General features: G+C 44.5%; 1 protein-coding gene across 3 annotated transcripts in view; it reads left to right on the top strand.

The window, feature by feature from the left end:
* Positions 1-24,782, top strand: part of LOC106575969 (sex comb on midleg-like protein 2) — a 53,799-nt gene extending 29,017 nt beyond the window's left edge. For 2 of the 3 annotated variants that reach the window (XM_045699505.2, XM_045699506.2), the window contains exons 10-17: positions 12,656-12,939; positions 13,243-13,372; positions 16,202-16,405; positions 19,242-19,424; positions 19,727-19,882; positions 20,806-21,051; positions 21,764-21,936; positions 22,927-24,782. In XM_045699505.2, coding sequence (XP_045555461.1) covers positions 12,656-12,939; positions 13,243-13,372; positions 16,202-16,405; positions 19,242-19,424; positions 19,727-19,882; positions 20,806-21,051; positions 21,764-21,936; positions 22,927-23,052 — 1,502 coding nt within the window. In that variant the 3' untranslated portion in view covers positions 23,053-24,782. The remainder of the gene's footprint in view (positions 1-12,655; positions 12,940-13,242; positions 13,373-16,201; positions 16,406-19,241; positions 19,425-19,726; positions 19,883-20,805; positions 21,052-21,763; positions 21,937-22,926) is intronic. The other variant, XM_045699508.2, reaches the window with a different exon arrangement.

The following is a 24,782-nucleotide window of genomic DNA, read 5'->3' as shown; positions in this document are numbered from 1 at the left end:
GCTGTGAGTAGAATCATTGTATCGTCTAACGAGCTGTGAGTAGAATCATTGTAATGTCTAAAGAGCTGTGAGTAGAATCATTGTAATGTCTAAAGAGCTGTGAAATATATTTTCATTAAACAAACAAAACTGTGTTTTCAGCTGTTTGAATCTGGTGAAAGAAAACCGGAAGTAATCGAGGCAAAACCAACATTTTTAAGAACGGGAAGCATAGGAATAGAGCACATAGAACAGATCTACTGCTTCTTAGACTTGCTTTCAATGAGAATGACAGATCTATATAAACACATGTCTATGTGAATTTGGTTGGGTCCCCAAAAAGTGACATATTGCTGCTTTTAAAAGAGGTAATGAACATTTATAATTTTTAGTCATCTTACAAACATTTGTTTTTATTTTTATGTTTTGTTAAACTTTTGTTTGGTTTGATCATAATTTCTACCAAGTTGTATTACGAATCTTTTATAAGAAGTTATCAATGCAACTTGTTCATTTGATGCAGAAATTTAGATGGAGAAAAACGTTTCCTTCCCTTAGCTGCTTTTAGAGACCAATGAGATCTATCCTCAGGGTGGGGACTATTCCCCTCCATCTCCCTTCCAATGTGAGTGTGATTAGGGGATAATTGGCAGAAGATCGGTCTCAGTTATGAGCCATCGGAGGGATGTGGGGGTAGAGGGGGTGTGGGCGTGGTTGAAGGGGCGGCCTTACACTTTACCCACGTCTCTATTGTTGAACATCCCCCTGGTTGTTGAGACAGCATGCAGTCTGATGGAAAAAGAGTACTGCCGGACGCACAGTGGAGAGAACAGCCCACCGATTATTTAGCATTTACATTTCAATAGTTATCTCCTACACTATTTTAGTTTTTGGTTTTAATTAACAGTGATTGAGTAATCAGATTAAGGGATGTAAGAAAGTGTATATTTTATCCATTATAAAATAAACATTATTTTAGTTTTTTGATTAAGAGAAGGAACGTGAGAATCTTTAAACAATAAGCCATTCAATGACCTTATGAAAGTACATTCAGCCCAGTCTGTTATTACCTTTAACACTGACAGTTTGATCAGAGAATCAGTTCTAGACTAAATCCTTCCCATACTAATGTACAGTTAGGGATGTTTTCATTTTCCTTATTAGCAAAAGGCTGTTTTGGGTTTTATTTTAGCAATCAGAAAATAATAAATATTAAAAATGTTTTTCATATAATTTTGATCCTGATATATAGTTACTTTTTCCCTTAAACATGAACTCTTTATTGTAGATTTTATAAAAAATAAAAAGTAATTTAGCTTTGAGTTGCCAACTTTGACTTTTTCATCAAAGTCAAATGAACTTTAGTTTTATGAGGTGAAATTAACTTTAGTTTTATGAGGTGAAATGAACTTTAGCGGATGTGTCATACAATTAAACATAGTTTATCAAATGACGTTTTGGTGGTGTTTTTTGATATTTTTTACTAGCAGCCAAACGGTTTACGTCTTGTTGTTCTACTGTTAGAGTAGAGAAAGACAATTACAAAAGAAAAGTGTCATTTTAGTATTGTAGTGAATAGATTTTTTTAAATTCATAAAATAATAATTTAATCCCATTGTATAAAAATGCCACACAAATGCTCTTCATCAGTAAATGAGGAATAACTGTTGCTTTTTCAAAACAAACACTGTAGAACACTTTCATTCTTATTTACCACTTCAGTTAAAGTAACATGATGATTGATCTTCATGAACTATGTGTTTGTAAAGAAACAGTAGAGGAGTGTGCTGAAGTGAATTTCTAGCTGTTGTCTTTGGTTGGTTGTGTCTGTTCTACCTCACTAGCATTAGTTATGCATGATGGGAAAACAGCCTCTTCATCTGACACTTTTACAACAGACCATTTCTGAATTTATTAGGGGAATCATTTCCTGTAGTTCACAGTCCTACACCCTAACCCCACCGGCAGGCTGCCAAGCAACACCCCCATGTATTATGGTCTTATTATAACCTGAAGTAAATAACCCTCAGATCATTTCTCTGGCTCCATGGTGAAATATCCATATGAGCAGCATTGAGGTCTTGTTTTCTGGAGATGAAGCAGTCTTTGTTTGCCTCAGATCAGTCAGATTAGGAGACTTTCTGAAGCAGGAGGGCTGCTTCCTAAATGTCACCCTATTCCCTTTATAGTGCACTACTATAGACCAGGACCCCTATAAAGGGCACAAGGTGTTATTTGAGACAGACATGGTATGTAAAGCCGTGGCTGCTGCTGCTCCGTACTCCCTGCCACTGTTTCCTGCCCCTATCCAAGCTGTCTTTCACCAGGTCCTCCAGGGATGTCTGAATAGGCTTGGGTTACGGAGAGAGGGATGAGGGACCCCCCCCCCTCTTCTTGGGTTCCGAGTCGGGGAGACCCCTCTCCCCTTTCCTCCCATTCTCCTGGAGGGTTGTCTGAGCCTTCTAATGCAGCCTACAGGAGACCCCTCTCCCCTTTCCTCCCATTCTCCTGGAGGGTTGTCTGAGCCTTCTAATGCAGCCTACAGGAGACCCCTCTCCCCTTTCCTCCCATTCTCCTGGAGGGTTGTCTGAGCCTTCTAATGCAGCCTACAGGAGACCTCTTGTGCCCATTCCTCAATCGGAGTCCTCTCTTCCATTTGAACCTTTTACACACCCCCCCCCCCCCCCCACCCCTCTCCCCAGGCACCCCGCCTCTCAACCCCCCTCGCCCCTCAGAGAGTTGTACAGGGGCCTGGCGAGGAGAGTGAACGGCAGGCAGGTGACCGATGAGCACTGTCAATATAGCTCTTTGATCACATGCATAAAACCCTTCCCCCTTTACCCCTCCCTCCCTCCCACTCCTCCTCCGCCTGCTAGCCCCATCCACCCCCCTCCTCTTTCCCAGCGATGCAAATCAGCCATTCAGCTCTCTGCTGCTCTGCTCTGTTCATTCACAGGGACAGAGGGAGGGGCCACTAGCAGCCAGCTCCTCCTGTTTCTAATACCGCCTCAGTCAGGCAGGCAGCAGCATGGGGCTTTGTTGTGGACTGGAGCTGGACAGAAAAAGAGAGAACGAGGGAAGGAGAGAGAAATAGGGAGAATAGAGAGAGAGGAAAAGGGAGAAGAGGGGAGAGAGAGAGAGAGAGAGACCCTGACGTTAACCAGGGGTCAAACTAGTAAAGAGGGACTGTTCTGTTGTTGTGGACTGCTGCCCGGAAACGTAGCGCCGTGTTGGGAGTTCCTGGTGAGTTTGCTGCCTCTGCTTTTGTCTCGTGTCTATTTTTAACTAGTGGTGGCTGTTCAGTTCCTCTTCCTCTCACGTGAGAGCCGGCGTTAGACTTCGTCTTGGTTAGCAGTCAGTTTCTAGAAAGGAGGGAATCCACTGTTTGGTGAATGAATGGCTGTTGCATCTCAGTCACCCGTAGATGTACTTAATGCAGATGATGTAGCTATTGTTTGCATGGCCCTGACTGTTTCAACCACTCTCTTTGTTTGCTCTGGTTGATTTGAATTATTGAAACGAGGGCTTATAGGGTACAGTCATTGATATTTAGGACTTCTGGTCTCTGCTCAGGGTTGGTATGTGTTAAGACAACGGAATTGTGTCAGAACCATGCAATAGAACCATGCAAATTGCTTCATAAATGTAAATTCCAGAATATAATTGTCCATACATTTAAATACACTATTTAGCCCTTAGAGAATTGCTTTACTCTCTTATGTTTATGGAAATAGTCACCCATCTTTTTATGCAAAAACCTTGTTTCTAATTATTAGAACATCCTGAAGTAGAAGTACTTTTCCATCAAGTTAAATGTTTTTTCACTCTAAAAATAATTGTTCTGTTTGATGTTTGACACAGTAACAGATTGTTTAAATGGGTCTACCTGGGGCTATCAGTACCACCCTACCCCCTCTCTAAACCCCAGTCCTTCCCTGGTCTACCATACTACCTCCTCTCTAAACCCCAGTCTTCCCCTGGTCTACCACCCTACCCCCTCTCTAAACCCCAGTCTTCCCCTGGTCTACCATACTACCCCCTCTCTAAACCCCAGTCTTCCCCTGGTCTACCATACTACCCCCTCTCTAAACCCCAGTCCTCCCCTGGTCTACCATACTACCCCCTCTCTAAACCCCAGTCCTCCCCTGGTCTACCATACTACCCCCTCTCTAAACCCCAGTCTTCCCCTGGTCTACCATACTACCCCCTCTCTAAACCCCAGTCCTCCCCTGGTCTACCATACTACCCCCTCTCTAAACCCCAGTCCTCCCCTGGTCTACCATACTACCCCCTCTCTAAACCCCAGTCCTCCCCTGGTCTACCATACTACCCCCTCTCTAAACCCCAGTTCTCCCCTGGTCTACCATACTACCCCCTCTCTAAACCCCAGTCCTCCCCTGGTCTACCATACTACCCCCTCTCTAAACCCCAGTCCTCCCCTGGTCTACCATACTACCCCCTCTCTAAACCCCAGTTCTCCCCTGGTCTACCATACTACCCCCTCTCTAAACCCCAGTCCTCCCCTGGTCTACCATACTACCCCCTCTCTAAACCCCAGTTCTCCCCTGGTCTACCATACTACCCCCTCTCTAAACCCCAGTTCTCCCCTGGTCTACCATACTACCCCCTCTCTAAACCCCAGTCCTCCCCTGGTCTACCATACTACCCCCTCTCTAAACCCCAGTTCTCCCCTGGTCTACCATACTACCCCCTCTCTAAACCCCAGTCCTCCCCTGGTCTACCATACTACCCCCTCTCTAAACCCCAGTCTTCCCCTGGTCTACCATACTACCTCCTCTCTAAACCCCAGTCCTCCCCTGGTCTACCATACTACCCCCTCTCTAAACCCCAGTCCTCCCCTGGTCTACCATACTACCCCCTCTCTAAACCCCAGTCCTTCCCTGGTCTACCATACTACCCCCTCTCTAAACCCCAGTCCTTCCCTGGTCTACCATACTACCTCCTCTCTCAACCCCAGTCCTCCCCTGGTCTACCACCCTACCCCCTCTCTAAACCCCAGTCCTCCCCTGGTCTACCATACTACCCCCTCTCTAAACCCCAGTCCTCCCCTGGTCTACCATACTACCCCCTCTCTAAACCCCAGTCCTCCCCTGGTCTACCATACTACCCCCTCTCTAAACCCCAGTCCTCCCCTGGTCTACCATACTACCCCCTCTCTAAACCCCAGTCCTCCCCTGGTCTACCATACTACCCCCTCTCTAAACCCCAGTCCTCCCCTGGTCTACCATACTACCCCTTCTCTAAACCCCAGTCCTCCCATGGTCTACCATACTACCCCCTCTCTTAACCCCAGTCCTCCCCTGGTCTACCATACTACCCCCTCTCTAAACCCCAGTCCTCCCCTGATCTACCATACTACCCCCTCTCTAAACCCCAGTCCTCCCCTGGTCTACCATACTACCCCCTCTATAAACCCCAGTCCTCCCCTGGTCTACCATACTACCTCCCCTCTAAACCCCAGTCCTCCCCTGGTCTACCATACTACCCCCTCTATAAACCCCAGTCCTTCCCTGGTCTACCGTACTATCCCCTCTCTAAACCCCAGTCCTCCCCTGGTCTACCATACTACCCCTTCTCTAAACCCCAGTCCTCCCATGGTCTACCATACTACCCCCTCTCTTAACCCCAGTCCTCCCCTGGTCTACCATACTACCCCCTCTCTAAACCCCAGTCCTCCCCTGATCTACCATACTACCCCCTCTCTAAACCCCAGTCCTCCCCTGGTCTACCATACTACCCCCTCTATAAACCCCAGTCCTCCCCTGGTCTACCATACTACCTCCCCTCTAAACCCCAGTCCTCCCCTGGTCTACCATACTACCCCCTCTATAAACCCCAGTCCTTCCCTGGTCTACCGTACTATCCCCTCTCTAAACCCCAGCCCAGTCCTTCCCTGGTCTACCGTACTACCCCCTCTCTAAACCCCAGTCCTTCCCTGGTCTACCGTACTACCCCCTCTCTAAACCCCAGTCCTTCCCTGGTCTACCGTACTATCCCCTCTCTAAACCCCAGCCCAGTCCTTCCCTGGTCTACCGTACTACCCCCTCTCTAAACCCCAGTCCTTCCCTGGTCTACCGTACTACCCCCTCTCTAAACCCCAGTCCTTCCCTGGTCTACCGTACTACCCCCTCTCTAAACCCCAGTCCTCCCCTGGTCTACCATACTACCTCCTCTCTAAACCCCAGTCCTCCCCTGGTCTACCATACTACCCCCTCTCTAAAACCCAGTCCTCCCCTGGTCTACCACCCTACCCCCTCTCTAAACCCCAGTCCTTCCCTGGTCTACCGTACTACCCTCTCTAAACCCCAGTCCTTCCCTGGTCTACCATACTACCTTCTCTCTAAACCCCACCCCAGTCCTTCCCTGGTCTACCGTACTATCCCCTCTCTAAACCCCAGCCCAGTCCTTCCCTGGTCTACCGTACTATCCCCTCTCTAAACCCCAGCCCAGTCCTTCCCTGGTCTACCATACTACCTCCTCTCTAAACCCCAGTCCTTCCCTGGTCTACCGTACTACCCCCTCTCTAAACCCCAGCCCTTCCCTGATCTACCATACTACCTCCTCTCTAAACCCCAGTCCTCCCCTGGTCACCCCCTCCCCCTCTCTACCCCAGCCCTCCGATCTACCATACTACCCCCTCTCTAAACCCCAGTCCTCCCCTGGTCTACCATACTACCCCCTCTCTAAACCCCAGCCCTTCCCTGGTCTACCATACTACCTCCTCTCTAAACCCCAGCCCTTCCCTGATCTACCATACTACCTCCTCTCTAAACCCCAGTCCAATCCTCCCCTGGTCTCAAATCATATGGTTCATATTCACACTGCACCAGGGAGCTCCCTCCAGACCTCCCAGAGCTCCCAGTTCAAACTGAAATGGAAATATTACAGGAAGGAAAGCTGGGTAATACGGCTTGAGGCGTGGTCACACACACACACACACACACACACACACACACACACACACACACACACACACACACACACACACACACAGGCCCCGACCCAACCCCCAACCAGTCATCCAGGCCGCCAGGCAGGAGCCACACTTCTCAGCCCCCTGTAGCAGCGCCCCTCACCGCCCCGGGGATCCAGACCTCCTGGCCACCGGGTCATTGGGTCAGCCTGAAATGACCCATCATGATTAACTCCTTACACTCTTACTGCAGAACACAGGACAGGTTTAACGGAATGGAATGGAAGGATCTATGTTAGAACAACTAGGGGGAGAGTTTAATATAAACTAAATGGAAGGTTCTATGTTAGAACAACTAGGGGGACAGTTTAATATAAACTAAATGGAAGGTTCTATGTTAGAACAACTAGGGGGACAGTTTAATATAAACTAAATGGAAGGTTCTATGTTAGAACAACTAGGGGGAGAGTTTAATATAAACTGAATGGAAGGTTCTATGTTAGAACAACTAGGGGGACAGTTTAATATAAACTAAATGGAAGGTTCTATGTTAGAACAACTAGGGGGACAGTTTAATATAAACTAAATGGAAGGTTCTATGTTAGAACAACTAGGGGGACAGTTTAATATAAACTAAATGGAAGGTTCTATGTTAGAACAACTAGGGGGACAGTTTAATATAAACTGAATGGAAGGTTCTATGTTATAACAACTAGGGGGACAGTTTAATAGAACCTTCCATTTAGTTTATATGTTAGAACAACTAGGGGGACAGTTTAATATAAACTAAATGGAAGGTTCTATGTTAGAACAACTAGGGGGACAGTTTAATATAAACTAAATGGAAGGTTCTATGTTAGAACAACTAGGGGGACAGTTTAATATAAACTGAATGGAAGGTTCTATGTTAGAACAACTAGGGGGACAGTTTAATATAAACTGAATGGAAGGTTCTATGTTATAACAACTAGGGGGACAGTTTAATATAAACTGAATGGAAGGTTCTATGTTAGAACAACTAGGGGGACAGTTTAATATAAACTAAATGGAAGGTTCTATGTTAGAACAACTAGGGGGACAGTTTAATATAAACTAAATGGAAGGTTCTATGTTAGAACAACTAGGGGGACAGTTTAATATAAACTGAATGGAAGGTTCTATGTTATAACAACTAGGGGGACAGTTTAATATAAACTAAATGGAAGGTTCTATGTTAGAACAACTAGGGGGACAGGTTAATATAAACTAAATGGAAGGTTCTATGTTAGAACAACTAGGGGGACAGTTTAATATAAACTGAATGGAAGGTTCTATGTTAGAACAACTAGGGGGACAGTTTAATATAAACTGAATGGAAGGTTCTATGTTAGAACAACTAGAGGGACAGTTTAATATAAACTGAATGGAAGGTTCTATGTTAGAACAACTTGGGGGACAGTTTAATGGAATGGAAATGAAACTTTGTCTTGACTTGGAACTAAAATATGTTTTTATCTATTGCTCGCTAAGCTGTTGTGGAGAGGTGGAGTATTGTAGTGTGTGTGTGTGTGTGTGTGTGTGTGTGTGTGTGTGTGTGTCCCTGTCTGTGTGTGTGTGGGGGGGGGGGGGTAGCCCTGCCCCGCCCCGCCCCTAGTGAGTGATCTTTCCCTCCTTGTGAAACAAAACACACGTCTATTCTTCCCCCACTTTCCCTCATCTCTCAATGAAACCTTTTTCCAAGCTTCTTAAGCAGCCATAGAGGCATTTTGCTGGCCCATAGAGAACGCTGTAGAGCCAGCCATAGAGGCATTTTGCTGGCCCATAGAGAACGCTGTAGAGCCAGCCATAGAGGCATTTTGCTGGCCCTTAGAGAACGCTGTAGAGCCAGCCATAGAGGCATTTTGCTGGCCCTTAGAGAACGCTGTAGAGCCAGCCATAGAGGCATTTTGCTGGCCCATAGAGAACGCTGTAAAGGTCTGCTCTCTACTAGACAACCAGTCTAGAGTTCTGTTGAAATAGGAGATGCTTATCAGGGCATATTTGACACACAGACACACACACACACACACACACACTGCTACTAATAATACAACTCAGAATCGTGGACTGACTTGTGCGGCCGGTGCCATTGGCTGCTTTTGTGTGATTACCCACAATGCCTTTCAATGTCTTTCTCTGGATGTGCCATTTTTTCCACCTCTATTGATGGACGGGTTGACTTGATGCTTTGAATGGCAGATCTCCTCCTAGACTTTCCACTCCATTGTGTTGCTGGGCCAGATAGAGAGACAGGGACCAGAAGGAGAGAATGCATTGAGCTCCAGTAGAATTTAAAAGTCTAAGTCAGTAGTCTGCTGGTCTTGATAAGAATTAGTTATAAACGACAGCTGAGATTAAATAGAGCAGTAATGAGAGAAGGATATTTGAATATGGTAGTTTTACCTGCTGCTGAATGAATGAATGAATGAATGAATGAATTACATTATTTAATGAATTAAAATGTTATTTTCGTGTCAAATCGCCAATTGGCAACCAATCCCTTATGGGATTAATTGACACATAAACAAACATTACAATAATTCACTATGATAATTAAATGATCATTCTTCTTCCAGTGTTCTCTGCATTGCGCGTTCCATAATGAGTGAAAAAATATATATATCTCAATACCTAATAGAAAATAAGGTTATCCTGCTATTGTTTGTCTTTATAGCTGGTCTAGGGATGTGTTTAGTCCTGTCTATATAATAAGTGTTTGTCTTTATAGATGGTCTGGGGATGTGTTTAGTCCTGTCTATATAATAAGTGTTTGTCTTTATAGCTGGTCTAGGGATGTGTTTAGTCCTGTCTATATAATAAGTGTTTGTCTTTATAGATGGTCTGGGGATGTGTTTAGTCCTGTCTATATAATAAGTGTTTGTCTTTATAGATGGTCTGGGGATGTGTTTAGTCCTGTCTATATAATAAGTGTTTGTCTTTATAGATGGTCTAGGGATGTGTTTAGTCCTGTCTATATAATAAGTGTTTGTCTTTATAGATGGTCTGGGGATGTGTTTAGTCCTGTCTATATAATAAGTGTTTGTCTTTATAGATGGTCTGGGGATGTGTTTAGTCCTGTCTATATAATAAGTGTTTGTCTTTATAGATGGTCTAGGGATGTGTTTAGTCCTGTCTATATAATAAGTGTTTGTCTTTATAGATGGTCTGGGGATGTGTTTAGTCCTGTCTATATAATAAGTGTTTGTCTTTATAGATGGTCTGGGGATGTGTTTAGTCCTGTCTATATAATAAGTGTTTGTCTTTATAGATGGTCTGGGGATGTGTTTAGTCCTGTCTATATAATAAGTGTTTGTCTTTATAGATGGTCTGGGGATGTGTTTAGTCCTGTCTATATAATAAGTGTTTGTCTTTATAGATGGTCTGGGGATGTGTTTAGTCCTGTCTATATAATAAGTGTTTGTCTTTATAGATGGTCTGGGGATGTGTTTAGTCCTGTCTATATAATAAGTGTTTGTCTTTATAGATGGTCTAGGGATGTGTTTAGTCCTGTCTATATAATAAGTGTTTGTCTTTATAGATGGTCTAGGGATGTGTTTAGTCCTGTCTATATAATAAGTGTTTGTCTTTATAGCTGGTCTGGGGATGTGTTTAGTCCTGTCTATATAATAAGTGTTTGTCTTTATAGCTGGTCTAGGGATGTGTTTAGTCCTGTCTATATAATAAGTGTTTGTCTTTATAGATGGTCTAGGGATGTGTTTAGTCCTGTCTATATAATAAGTGTTTGTCTTTATAGATGGTCTAGGGATGTGTTTAGTCCTGTCTATATAATAAGTGTTTGTCTTTATAGCTGGTCTGGGGATGTGTTTAGTCCTGTCTATATAATAAGTGTTTGTCTTTATAGCTGGTCTGGGGATGTGTTTAGTCCTGTCTATATAATAAGTGTTTGTCTTTATAGATGGTCTGGGGATGTGTTTAGTCCTGTCTATATAATAAGTGTTTGTCTTTATAGCTGGTCTGGGGATGTGTTTAGTCCTGTCTATATAATAAGTGTTTGTCTTTATAGATGGTCTGGGGATGTGTTTAGTCCTGTCTATATAATAAGTGTTTGTCTTTATAGATGGTCTAGGGATGTGTTTAGTCCTGTCTATATAATAAGTGTTTGTCTTTATAGATGGTCTGGGGATGTGTTTAGTCCTGTCTATATAATAAGTGTTTGTCTTTATAGCTGGTCTAGGGATGTGTTTAGTCCTGTCTATATAATAAGTGTTTGTCTTTATAGCTGGTCTAGGGATGTGTTTAGTCCTGTCTATATAATAAGTGTTTGTCTTTATAGCTGGTCTAGGGATGTGTTTAGTCCTGTCTATATAATAAGTGTTTGTCTTTATAGCTGGTCTAGGGATGTGTTTAGTCCTGTCTATATAATACGTGTTTGTCTTTATAGATGGTCTAGGGATGTGTTTAGTCCTGTCTATATAATAAGTGTTTGTCTTTATAGCTGGTCTAGGGATGTGTTTAGTCCTGTCTATATAATAAGTGTTTGTCTTTATAGCTGGTCTAGGGATGTGTTTAGTCCTGTCTATATAATAAGTGCCCTGTATACCAAGCTGTTTAAATTCAAAGATTTCAACCCTTAGCGAACCTCACCCCTAGAAAACCCATTGTCTGTATATTAGACTAGGTTTTCATTTGGTTCAACTGTCTTTTAAACTATTGATTGGCATGGCAGTGTTATAACAAACCTAAACCTCATAGTAGTAATGGTAGGTTGGAGTTTAGTAATTGAACATGTAACAGTAGCCTAGTGTTGTGATCTAGGTGAGATGAAGGCAGGCTGTCTGCAGAAGGGGATTACCTGGCTGGTCTCAGGGGAGCCTGACCCCTGACCTCTATAATGAAAGGGGGGAGGGCCCCAGACAAAAGACTTGTTAGACCCAGAGAACACAACACACTGGAAACGTATCCCTTATCCCCAATGTGATGGATACTCTGGTATGTCTCACCTTTTCCTCCTCTTAAAGATTCCTGCCTCTACTGCTTCCTTTTCCTCCTCTTAAAGATTCCTGCCTCTACTGCTTCCTTTTCCTCCTCTTAAAGATTCCTGCCTCTACTGCTTCCTTTTCCTCCTCTTAAAGATTCCAACCATTCCTTTCACTGACTCAATGTTTTGAGGGGAAAATGGGCGAGCAGCGAACACTTGAAATGTAGCCAACCAACACGAGGAGTGGAAATGTGACGCTTTGGATATTTGAAAGAACCTTTGGCTGCCTGGCTGGAGCTGGGGAGGTAGATTGTTTGTGTGTGGAATTGGATTGGAAGTAGTATTATGTATGAAGTCTGACTTTGAGCTGTGGCTTTTGAATCAAAGCGGGAAGATCAAAGTTGTTATTCATGTGTGTCAGACAGTGTTTGATCTACTGGTGCTGCAGAGTGTAGACTCGCTTCACCTCAGTGGAATTCTTAACGCGAATCGGAACAGACAGTGATTGATTTGTGTGTGTGTGTCCAGGAAGTCCTCCTGTTTTGCCTCCCAGAACCGTAGCTCCCCTTTTCATAAGCCTTAATACCATGGATTCATTCAACAATAGCTGTGTTTAAATGCAACATTATTAAATGAACCTTGGGTAAGAAACAAAAACAGCTATGGTCATTATAAGCTACGTTTTCAGTTGTTGTGAATGACTGAATTCCTGGTGATATTGCAGTGGCAAATAACTTCCCATTGTAATTTTCTAATTCCACCTTTTGCCTTTCCTCTCGTTTCAGTCACCCTCCCCAAGGCCCTCTTCCTCCCAGCCTCCTCCTCTCCCCCCACCCCCTCCAGACGCTCCATGCAGTCCCCCTCCTCCTATCGCCTGCCCCACCCGCTGCCCCCTCTGCCCGTGCGGAAAGGGGTCCGTGGCCGGCGCCCCAAACTCCAGACCATCGCCCTGCTCAAGGCAGCGGCGGAGGCCGCAGCCGAGGCTGCTCTGAATGGTACGCCACAGGTCTCCGGCTCCCAGCTAGCACCCAGACCCCATAAGAAGAGGGGGCCCAAGCCTGGGAGCAAGGTAAGGAGCTATGGTCAATGAACCAGTTTCCTGGATCCAGATTGAGTTTAGTACTGGACTGAAAAAGTATGCTTATTGGAACAGCATTTTTATTGTAAATCTGTTTAATGAAATGTACATGTGACTGGTTGCAGTGATTGGCTGCAGTTAACACTCCTGGAGGAGTTTCATATCCAGTCCAGTCAATTTACACGATGTTGTATGACAACATCACAGTGGTATTATTACAGTGGGTGTGTTGTGTAGTGTCAGTATATGATAGGGATCAAAGAGTTGTCAGTGAACAAGGTTGTGTTTGTTCAGAGGAAGCCACGTGTGCTGCCGTCCTCGGGGACAGGCTCTGTATATACTACAGCCTCTGAGACCAGACTGATCAACGTTCATGGACCAAAGGACAACAGCCTCAGCTCCAGCCCTGGAGTGGTCTCCACAGGTAAGACTCAGTCCTGTCAGGTAAATAATAACATTGATGCAGTTTAACAGATCGCTGTATTAACAGATATACACTGCGTGGACAAAACATCCAGCTCTTTCCTTGACATAGACTGACCAGGTGAATCCAGGTTGAAGCTGTGATCCCTTATTGATGTCACTTGTTAAATCCACTTCAATCAGTGTAGATGAAGGGGATGAGACAGGTTAAAGGATTTTTAAGCCTTGAGACCATTGAGACATGGATTGTGTTCCATTCAGAGGGTGAATGGGCAAGACAAAATATTTAAATGTCTTTGAACGGGGTGTGGTAGTAGGTGCCAAGAGCACCGGTTAGGGTCAAGAACTACAACGCTGCTGGGGTTTTCACACTCAACAGTTTCCTGTGTGTATAAAGAATGGTCCACCACCCAAAGGACATCCAGCCAACTTGACACAACTGTGGGAAGTATAGGAGTCAATATGGGTCAGCATCCCTGTGGAACGCTTTCACCTTGTAGAGTCCATGCCACGACAAATTGAGGCTCTTCTGAGGGGAAAAGCGGGTGCAACTCCATATTAGGAAGGTGTTCCTAATGTTTGGTACACTCAGTATATATGCCCACGCTAGAGCAGTCCAGCTGGTCCCTTGTTCTGAATGATTTAACTGATCCACCTAGAGCAGTCCAGCTGGTCCCTTGTTCTGAGTGATTTAACTGATACACCTAGAGCAGTCCAGCTGGTCCCTTTTTCTGAGTGATTTAACTGATACATCTAGAGCAGTCCAGCTGGTCCCTTGTTCTGAGTGATTTAACTGATACACCTAGAGCAGTCCAGCTGGTCCCTTGTTCTGAGTGATTTAACTGATACACCTAGAGCAGTCCAGCTGGTCCCTTGTTCTGAGTGATTTAACTGATACATCTAGAGCAGTCCAGCTGGTCCCTTGTTCTGAGTGATTTAACTGATACACCTAGAGCAGTCCAGCTGGTCCCTTGTTCTGAGTGATTTAACTGATACATCTAGAGCAGTCCAGCTGGTCCCTTGTTCTGAGTGATTTAACTGATACATCTAGAGCAGTCCAGCTGGTCCCTTGTTCTGAGTGATTTAACTGATCCACCTAGAGCAGTCCAGCTGGTCCCTTGTTCTGAGTGATTTAACTGATACACCTAGAGCAGTCCAGCTGGTCCCTTGTTCTGAATGATTTAACTGATACATCTAGAGCAGTCCAGCTGGTCCCTTGTTCTGAGTGATTTAACTGATCCATCTAGAGCAGTCCAGCTGGTCCCTTGTTCTGAATGATTTAACTGATCCATCTAGAGCAGTCCAGCTGGTCCCTTGTTCTGAGTGATTTAACTGATCCATCTAGAGCAGTCCAGCTGGTCCCTTGTTCTGAGTGATTTAACTGATCCATCTAGAGCAGTCCAGCTGGTCCCTTGTTCTGAGTGATTTAACTGATCCATCTAGAGCAGTCCAGCTGGTCCCTTGTTCTGAATGATTTAACTGATCGATCTAGAGCAGTCCAGCTGGTCCCTTGTTCTGAGTGATTTAACTGATACACCTAGAGCAGTCCAGCTGGTCCCTTGTTCTGAATGATTTAACTGATCGATCTAGAGCAGTCCAGCTGGTCCCTTGTTCTGAGTGATTTAACTGATACACCTAGAGCAGTCCAGCTGGTCCCTTGTTCTGAGTGATTTAACTGATCCACCTAGAGCAGTCCAGCTGGTCCCTTGTTCTGAGTGATTTAACTGATACATCTAGAGCAGTCCAGCTGGTCCCTTGTTCTGAATGATTTAACTGATACACCTAGAGCAGTCCAGCTGGTCCCTTGTTCTGAGTGATTTAACTGATACACCTAGAGCAGTCCAGCTGGTCCCTTGTTCTGAGTGATTTAACTGATCCATCTAGAGCAGTCCAGCTGGTCCCTTGTTCTGAATGATTTAACTGATCCATCTAGAGCAGTCCAGCTGGTCCCTTGTTCTGAGTGATTTAACTGATCCATCTAGAGCAGTCCAGCTGGTCCCTTGTTCTGAATGATTTAACTGATCCATCTAGAGCAGTCCAGCTGGTCCCTTGTTCTGAATGATTTAACTGATACACCTAGAGCAGTCCAGCTGGTCCCTTGTTCTGAGTGATTTAACTGATCCACCTAGAGCAGTCCAGCTGGTCCCTTGTTCTGAGTGATTTAACTGATACACCTAGAGCAGTCCAGCTGGTCCCTTGTTCTGAATGATTTAACTGATACATCTAGAGCAGTCCAGCTGGTCCCTTGTTCTGAGTGATTTAACTGATCCATCTAGAGCAGTCCAGCTGGTCCCTTGTTCTGAATGATTTAACTGATCCATCTAGAGCAGTCCAGCTGGTCCCTTGTTCTGAATGATTTAACTGATACATCTAGAGCAGTCCAGCTGGTCCCTTGTTCTGAATGATTTAACTGATCCATCTAGAGCAGTCCAGCTGGTCCCTTGTTCTGAGTGATTTAACTGATCCATCTAGAGCAGTCCAGCTGGTCCCTTGTTCTGAGTGATTTAACTGATACATCTAGAGCAGTCCAGCTGGTCCCTTGTTCTGAATGATTTAACTGATCCATCTAGAGCAGTCCAGCTGGTCCCTTGTTCTGAATGATTTAACTGATACATCTAGAGCAGTCCAGCTGGTCCCTTGTTCTGAGTGATTTAACTGATCCACCTAGAGCAGTCCAGCTGGTCCCTTGTTCTGAATGATTTAACTGATCCATCTAGAGCAGTCCAGCTGGTCCCTTGTTCTGAATGATTTAACTGATACATCTAGAATGAAGCTTTAGACATGTTCTAGTGCCTCCTGACCTTCATCTCTCTCTCTCTCTCTCCTCCAGTGTGTGTGTACGTGAACAAGCACGGAGCCTGCGGCCCACACCTGGACAGGAAGCAGTTGCAGCAGCTGCCGGACCACTTTGGGCCGGGTCCGGTCAACACTGTCCTACAGCAGGCTGTTCAGGCATGTGTGGACTGTGCCTACCAGCCTACCTTCCTTTTCAGCTTCCTACAGTCCCAGTCCGACGGAGGAGAGATCATCAGAGGTATTATAGCTATAGATATATAACCCTAGATAGGAGGAGAGATCATCAGAGGTATTATAGCCATAGATATAGAACCCTAGATAGGCTGATGTCATGTAGTCCCTATACATCAGAATGGAACAGTTGGTCAGCCATTTTAGCTGGGGCCTGTCCTGATATATGGTCTGTGGTTATAGCTAGTGTAGTATTGTTGAGGTGTTCTATGGTTGTGTAATGAAGGTGGGTCGGTGAACTGCTGTGCTGACGTGATGAGTAACTAAGCTTGCCTGTGAGCTGAAGACTTGTTAGCTTCCTCAAGCTCATGCCTGTAAGCTTTAGTTCAGCTTGCTAACACAGTCCTGTGATGTGTCGGAGACTCAGGTTCGAACTCAGATGGTCCAAACCTCACTGGACAGAAACACTAGGGTTGTTACTCCATGACATGATGAAGAAGCCAGAAGAACACCCCACTCCCTAGACCGTCTACTCTACACAGACAGGGCTACATATTCAAATAGTTCCTCAGTCCTCATTAAAATAATGCCAAATGGGAATATGGGATAGGCTGGGGATTCAATCAGGCAGTAGGAATTGGTTTAGGCTGCAGGGCCCACATGGTGCACTGGATAATGCCTGGTGGGATAAAGTGTGTGTGCAGCAGCTGATGTCATGTGTCTGGGGGTAATGAGAACTGACATGTGTGCGTAACCTGGTTTGGGAGGGGCTCCCTGGGGGGGTCCCAGTCTGTGTGTTGGCGGGTCATCTGATGCTGGGCCATCTGTTACTGCACCATATAAACCAAATAATCATGTCTGTTACCGCACCATATAAACCAAATAATCATGTCTGTTACCGCACCAAATAAACCAAATAATCCTGTCTGTTACTGCGCCATAGAAACCAAATAATCCTGTCTGTTACTGCGCCATAGAAACCAAATAATCCTGTCTGTTACTGCGCCATAGAAACCAAATAATCCTGTCTGTTACTGCGCCATAGAAACCAAATAATCAGTCATTTCTCCATCTGCTGAGTGCCTCTGCCTGCCTCTCTCAGTCCAGATACATACAGTTGAAGTGGGAAGTTTACATACACCTTAGCCAAACACATTTAAACTCAGTTTTTCACAATTCTTGACATTTAATCCTAATAAAAAATCCCTGTTTTAGGTCAGTTAGGATCACCAATTTATTTTAAGAATGTGAAATGTCAGAATAATAGTAGAGTGATTTATTTCAGCTTTTATTTCTTTCATCACATTCCCAGTGGGTCAGAAGTTTACAAACACTCAATTAGTATTTGCTAGCATTGCCTTTAAATTGTTTAACTTGGGTCAAACATTTCGGGTAGCCTTCCACAAGCTTCCCACAATAAGTTGGGTGAATTTTGGCCCATTCCTCCTGACAGAGCTGGTGTAACTGAGTCAGGTTTGTAGGCCTCCTTGCTCACACATGCTTTTTTTCAGTTCTGCCCACACATTTTCTATAGGATTGAGGTCAGGGCTTTGTGATGGCCACTCCAATACCTTGACTTTGTTGTCCTGAAGCCATTTTGCCACAACTTTGGAAGTATGGTTGGGGTCATTGTCCATTTGGAAGAACCATTTTCGACCAAGCTTTAACTTCCTGACTGATGTCTTGAGATGTTGCTTCAATAAATCCACAATTTTCCGTCCTCATGATGCCATTTTATTTTGTGAAGTGCACCAGACCCTCCTGCAGCAAGGCACCCCCACAACATGATGCTGCCACCCCTGTGCTTCACAGTTTGGATGGTGTTCTTCGGCTTGCAAGCCTCCCCCTTTTTCCTCCGAACATAACGATGATGATTATGGCCAAACAGTTCTATTTTTGTTTCATCAGACCAGAGGACATTTCTCCAAAAAGTACGATCTTTGTCCCCATGTGCAGTTGCAAACCGTAGTCTGGCTTTTTTTATGGCGGTTTTGGAGCAGTGGCTTCTTCCTTCCTGAGCGGCCTTTCAGGTTATGTCGATATAGGACTCGTTTTACTGTGGAAATAGATACTTTTGTACCTGTTTCCTCCAGCATCTTTACAAGGTCCTTTGCTGTTGTTCTGGGATTGATTTGCACTTTTCGCACCAAGTGCATTCATCTCTAGGAGACAGAACGCGTCTCCTTCCTGAGTGGTATGATGACTACGTGGTCCCATGGTGTTTATACTTGCGTACTATTGTTTGTACAGATGAACGTGGTACCTTCAGGCGTTTGGAAATTGCTCCCAAGGATGAACCAGACTTGTGGAGGTCTACAATTGTTTTTCTGAGTTCTTGGCTGATTTCTTTTGATTTTCCCATGATGTCAAGCAAAGAGGCACTGAGTTTGAAGGTAGGCCTTGAAATACATCCACAGGTACCTCCAATTGACACAAATTATGTCAATTAGCCTATCAGAAGCTTCTAAAGCCATGACATAATTTTCTGGAAATTTCCAAGCTGTTTAAAGGCACAGTCAACTTAGTGTATGTAAACTTCTGACCCACTGGAATTGTGATAGAGTGAAATAATCTGTCTGTAAACAATTGTTGTAAAAATTACTTGTGTCATGCCAAAGCTATAGTTTGTTAACAAGAAATGTGTGTAGTGGTTGAAAAACAAGTTTTAATGACTCCAAACTAAGTGTATGTAAACTTCTGACTTCAACTGTACAACCACATCAGCAGAACAATGACTTCAGGGGACTCTGGTTTAGTCCAACACTGACGTTTGCTTTCTCCCCTCTCCCAGTATGTAGTGATGGAAGGCTCATCTATGTCAAGCTGCCCCAGGCCTTCAGTGCCTCTGTAATCAGCTAGATACCATATGACTGTGGCTATCTGTTCTGTCTCCCACCCTGCAGTGCGGTCTGATGGGGGGATCCACTATGTCAAGCTGCCCCATGCCTCCTCTGCCTCCTTCGTGCTCAGGTTCATGGAGACTCTGTGTCACCAGCTGCAGAGTGACAACCTGTTCTCCTCCCAACCCTTTAGCCCTGCATTCATGGCCTCCACTGGACACACAGCCTACGACAGGAGCACGTCAGGTAATGCCTGCAAACCGTGGCGTGTGTGTGTGTGTGAGCTTTTCCTTATCTTTGTCACAAAGCCACAAGCCAGCATGTATTTTCCATCAACATACACCATCAACAGTCGCATTAGAAACTGTGGCTATTTCTCTAATATTCCATTGGTCATCTATAATGTCATAGCATTTTCTTCAACAGGTCACTGACCCACATGAAACATCAGACCCCAAAAAACACAAGTTTATAGAGATATCTCAGTGGCCCTCAGTTGGCAGTAGCTGATGCCATGTCTTGTCTCTCCTCTCCTCTGTTGTCTCCAGTAAAAGAAGAGATGTCAGAGGCCTTGTCCATAGCCAGAGGCACCGTAGGAAGGAGCAGGCGCTTCCAGATGGACAGAGACAGGGACTGTAACCTTTACCCTGCCCCCCTGTCCTCCTCCAAACGGCTGCACAGCACAGAGGCACACCCCTCGGAAGGTACACTAACACCCCTCGGCCTCAGAGCTACCCCTGGTGCACTCACTGGAGATGCATCGCAATAGTTTGAAATTACCTCCTGTCCTTCCTTTGTCATCTCGTCTCCTTCAGTACTGATATATAAACACAAAATACAGGATAAGGAAAAAACTAAATGGAGGATAGCTACCCAGGAATTGACTATCACCTTTCCAGTTCTTTAATGTCAGTGCAGATGAAATGGGGAGAGGAAGCCTCTCTACACTATTAAGATGCAGCCCAGTGCTGGACTGGGCACTGTGATTAACTAGAAGGAGAGGAAGCCTCTCTACACTATTAAGATGCAGCCCAGTGCTGGACTGAATTAACACAAATAACCACTTCCTTGTGTCCTCAGTAGAGTGATAGTTGTGGCCAATCGTCTTCCTTCTTATTGCCTCCTGATTCTACATTATTGAAACACTTTCCTTAATGCATAACTGCTGTTTGATTAATTAAAACTTCCGCTTGTATAGTTTATTATTGAAGTCCTAGTAACTGTACAGATATTGATGACCTGCCACTGTTCAATGTAATTGCATCAGCAGCTAACGGCTAAGCTACCACTTCATGATTAATCACCGATCACCAAGCAGCTAACGGCTAAGCTACCACTTCATGATTAATCACCGATCACCAAGCAGCTAACGGCTAAGCTACCACTTCATGATTAATCACCGATCACCAAGCAGCTAACGGCTAAGCTACCACTTCATGATTAATCACCGATCACCAAGCAGCTAACGGCTAAGCTACCACTTCATGATTAATCACCGATCATCAAACACTTGTTTAGTTTCTCATGGCACATTATTAGATGGCATTTTACTTCATTCATGTGTGTGACACTGTATTAGTGTGTGTGTCTATACGCTGACGATCCTACCTCTCTTACCCTCCATCAGAGCCCCTTCCTCGCAGTGAGAACGGTTTGACTGAGGACCCTATGGACACCTCCACCTCTCCCTCTATGACCCCTCACCCCCTGACACAACGCACCACCTCAGAGTACCGTGGCCAGGGGTCCAGCAGCCCCTACTACCCTGGGTCTGGCCCTGGTCACCCCCCACCACCACCCCTCAGGCGCCTGGCCCCCAACCCTCCCGACCTGGGGTCCAGAGGGCTACAGAGAAGAGTGGAAGGTAGGCCTTGTAAGAGCTGAACCCCCATTGGCTGGCTGACTGGGCGGGCCTTGTGTGTGCCTCTAGATTCTAGTTGGCCATTTACATTTGTTAGAATGTTGATTTTTTTTTTGTCTATTTTGGGGCTTCCTGTGTTGGAGCAGATCACATTCAACATTTTAGTAACTTAACAGACACTCTTATCCCGAGCGACTTAGTTAGCGCATTCATCTTCAGATAGCTAGGTGAGACACCCACACATCTCAGTCATAGTCAGTACATTTTCCTCAATAAAGCAGCTAAGACAGTGCTAGCAAGACAAGTCAATTCAAGAAAGGCGATGGTGTTTTTATTTTCATTCGTTTAACAGAAGTGTTGTCAGTAAATATGTCGTCTAGCACTGCCACCTAGTGGACAATGCCATGGATATGTTGTACCTTCCCTGTAAAGTAGTTTTCTTTAGTTAACTTGGCAAGTCAGTTAAGAACAAATTCTTATTTACAATGACGGCCTAGGAACAGTGGGTTAACTGCCTTGTTCAGGGGCAGAACGGCAGATTATTACCTTGTCAGCTCAGGGATTTGATCTTGAAACCTTTCGGTTATTAGTCCAACGCTCTAACCAATAGGCTAGCGTGCCACCCTGTAAAGTCTGAAACGATTGGTATTCATGGTGGTTAAATAGAGAGGTGAATATTGAATTCTGACTCTCTGCTGCTCTGTCTGTCTGTTCTGTTCTTCAGCTGCGAGCTCCACCACAGGTCCTGAGCACCTGGCAGCTGCAGACCGGGAGGCTGCAGCGGGGAACGGGGCCGGGAACGCCCCTTCCTCCTGGTCTGTGGATGAGGTGATGCAGTTTGTCCACGACGCCGACCCCCAAACACTCGGACCCCACGTGGAGCTCTTCAGAAAACACGTGAGTGGACCTTGATTGATTTATTTATTGATTGATGACGTTTCTTGTCCTTTTTCTTCCTTTGGAGCATCACTGCTGATAGAGGAAAGGAGACAAGGAGAGGCAGACACTACACTATTGAGATGCCCCCTAGATGTGTGTCTAAGGGCCGGGTCCAGGCCTGATGTTACACTATTTGAGATGCTCCCTAGATTATTTTAATGTTGTGTAAAAATTCAAAAAATATCCCCCAAAAATAACTGCACCCTGGATATGTGTTAGGTGTCTGGTCTGGTTCTGATGTGCTCCAGCCCTCCTTGCTGTGATGCAGCCTGGATATGTGTTAGGTGTCTGGTCTGGTTCTGATGTGCTCCAGCCCTCCTTGCTGTGATGCAGCCTGGATATGTGTTAGGTGTCTGGTCTGGTTCTGATGTGCTCCAGCCCTCCTTGCTGTGATGCAGCCTGGATATGTGTTAGGTGTCTGGTCTGGTTCTGATGTGCTCCAGCCCTCCTTGCTGTGTGTATGTCCCTGTCAGAAGCAGGAAGCATAAAGGGAGGACGCCTGTGTCACAGAGATAGATTTACAACAGTGTTGTATTCCTATGGCCTGTGTCCTCTGTGTTTAGTCTATAACCTGGGAGTCTAGCAGTGGGCTGTCTCAGAACCTTCCCTACCTGTCTGGAGAGGATCACTTTAATTCCCTCCAGGAAAACCCAACTCTGTTTAACCATACAGGCCATCTACAACCTAGTGAATGTTTACAGTACGACGCCAGACAATTTCTGTTTGGCATTTTCTGTTGATGTCTGTCTGGACATCTCAGCTCAGAGAGAATTATGTTGTTGTTCTGCTGTTATGTTGGTTCTGTGTTGGGGAAAAGGTGCACCTATCACTGTTGAACGTAAAAAAACACAACCTTTCATTTAGAAGAGTTAATCATTGATGTTTCGGCCATCTTGGCTGTGTTGGTGCTACGCCCTCTTTCTGACTGCGTTTGTCTCTTGTCTTCAGGAGATCGACGGAAAGGCGCTAATGCTTCTACGTAGTGACATCATCATGAAGTACATGGGTCTGAAGCTAGGCCCCGCCCTCAAGCTATGTCACCACATCGAGAGGCTCAAACAGACCAAACAGTAACACTCTCTCTCACACACACACACACACACACACTAGAATGGGAAGATCATCTTGGCTGTGAAACCCTAAGCACAATGAGTCCTTAATCATTCCTTTGCAGAGACCCTCATACCTCATCCTGTGATGAAGAGCATTCAGAGAAACAGTATGAATGTCAGTATGAACGTCAGTACAGAGAAACACTATGAACGAACTTCAGTCTACTATTCTTTAGAATAGACTCAGCTGAATCCCAAAGGATGATGTTGAGTGTTTACCTACCTATGCATTGTCCATGTACACCTTCTCTCAACCCTTACCTACTTAGCCTGGTCCCAGAATGTTCTGTAAAAAACAAACAGATCTGAGACCAGGCTACTGTCAGCCTTGGAGACCTGGAGATGCAAGGAGCCATCTCCACACAACCCCCAATGGCATGTACTGCTTGTTGCACTAGCCTCTCATTGCAATAAGATATCAAACATTCAGCTTCTATATGGATACTGTGATTTGATTCTTCAATAGTTTCAATATCAAAGGATGTTGATAAGGAGAATGTACCATGCTGGGAAGATTCATTGTTTGTTTTGGACACCGTACTCCTTAGTGCATTCAGGGTGTGACATCACACAACCTGGACTCTTTGGAACACTGATCGTTCTTTGGATCGCCCAATGGAACTTCTAACCAGGATCTATGATTGTGATTGGACATTCACACATTCCTCTGCTGTGTGTAGATTCTAGAATACGTTGGACAATGAAGACAGGAAGTTCCTGTTCAAGTCAAAGTCTTATTGTAAAAGAAGATGGTGGACTTATGTTTGAAGAACCAGACAAAAAACCTGTGTTTTACATAAAAAGCCAAAAAAGTATGTTTTTTTTATATCCTGGATTTTGTACTGTCTGTAAAAGGTATTATTAATCTCTGCATATATACAGGAAGGTTGTGTTGAATCCTGTCTGTATTTTAACCCAAACAATCTGGTATTTGTAATGGTAGTGCTGGCTACACCATCAGACAACTACCCGATGGTAGCCAAGCTGAACATTGATTACAATACGTGTATGGCCATCTCATTTCAAATCATAGCCGTTAAAAGTAGATAGTTGTCTGAAGGTTTTCAAGCACCAAATGGACAGTTGATATGTATTTAACGTTTCATGGTCAGGATATCCAGCATATATGGATACAAGGCTGTATAGCAGTCAGGCAACAGGCTAGGATATGGAGTGTTAGGGGGATTTAACACACAAGCAAAAGAGATGTGGATGGGATTGATTTGTGTCACAACAACCTATAATGTGATAAATATGACTTATTTTAGTATTTATCTTGTCGCTGTGGCAGAAGAAGTGATCCATTTCTGAACATTTTTCAGAAGTCATATATTGAAAACAATCTTTTGTAGTTGCATTTTTATGTGAAAGCTTTTAGTTTAACTGAATGGTAATACTTCAAACGGCCTTGCTTTAATTGTGATACTCAGGTTTTACTAGGCTTTTGTGTTTTAGGACAGACTTCTTCATAGTAGCATTTGCTGTAAGTTCATTTTCTGTTTGACAATATTTTAGATCAACTTTGTATATATTTTTTAAGATTCTACATTTTCATCTGTTGTTCCATAGAAACAACACACAGTGTACATATACTGGAAAAACAACTTTTTCAAGTACCGGTACTGGAAAATGCTTGTTTGTTAAATAATATTTGCATATGTACTTTCACGCAATTAAACTTTTTTTTTTTCA

The sequence above is a fragment of the Salmo salar genome, chromosome 17 (assembly GCF_965601325.2).
Source record: "Salmo salar chromosome 17, fSalSal1, whole genome shotgun sequence".
Lineage (NCBI taxonomy): Eukaryota > Metazoa > Chordata > Actinopteri > Salmoniformes > Salmonidae > Salmo > Salmo salar.
Note: the sequence above shows the minus strand (reverse complement) of the source record. Positions and strands in the feature narration are given on the sequence as shown.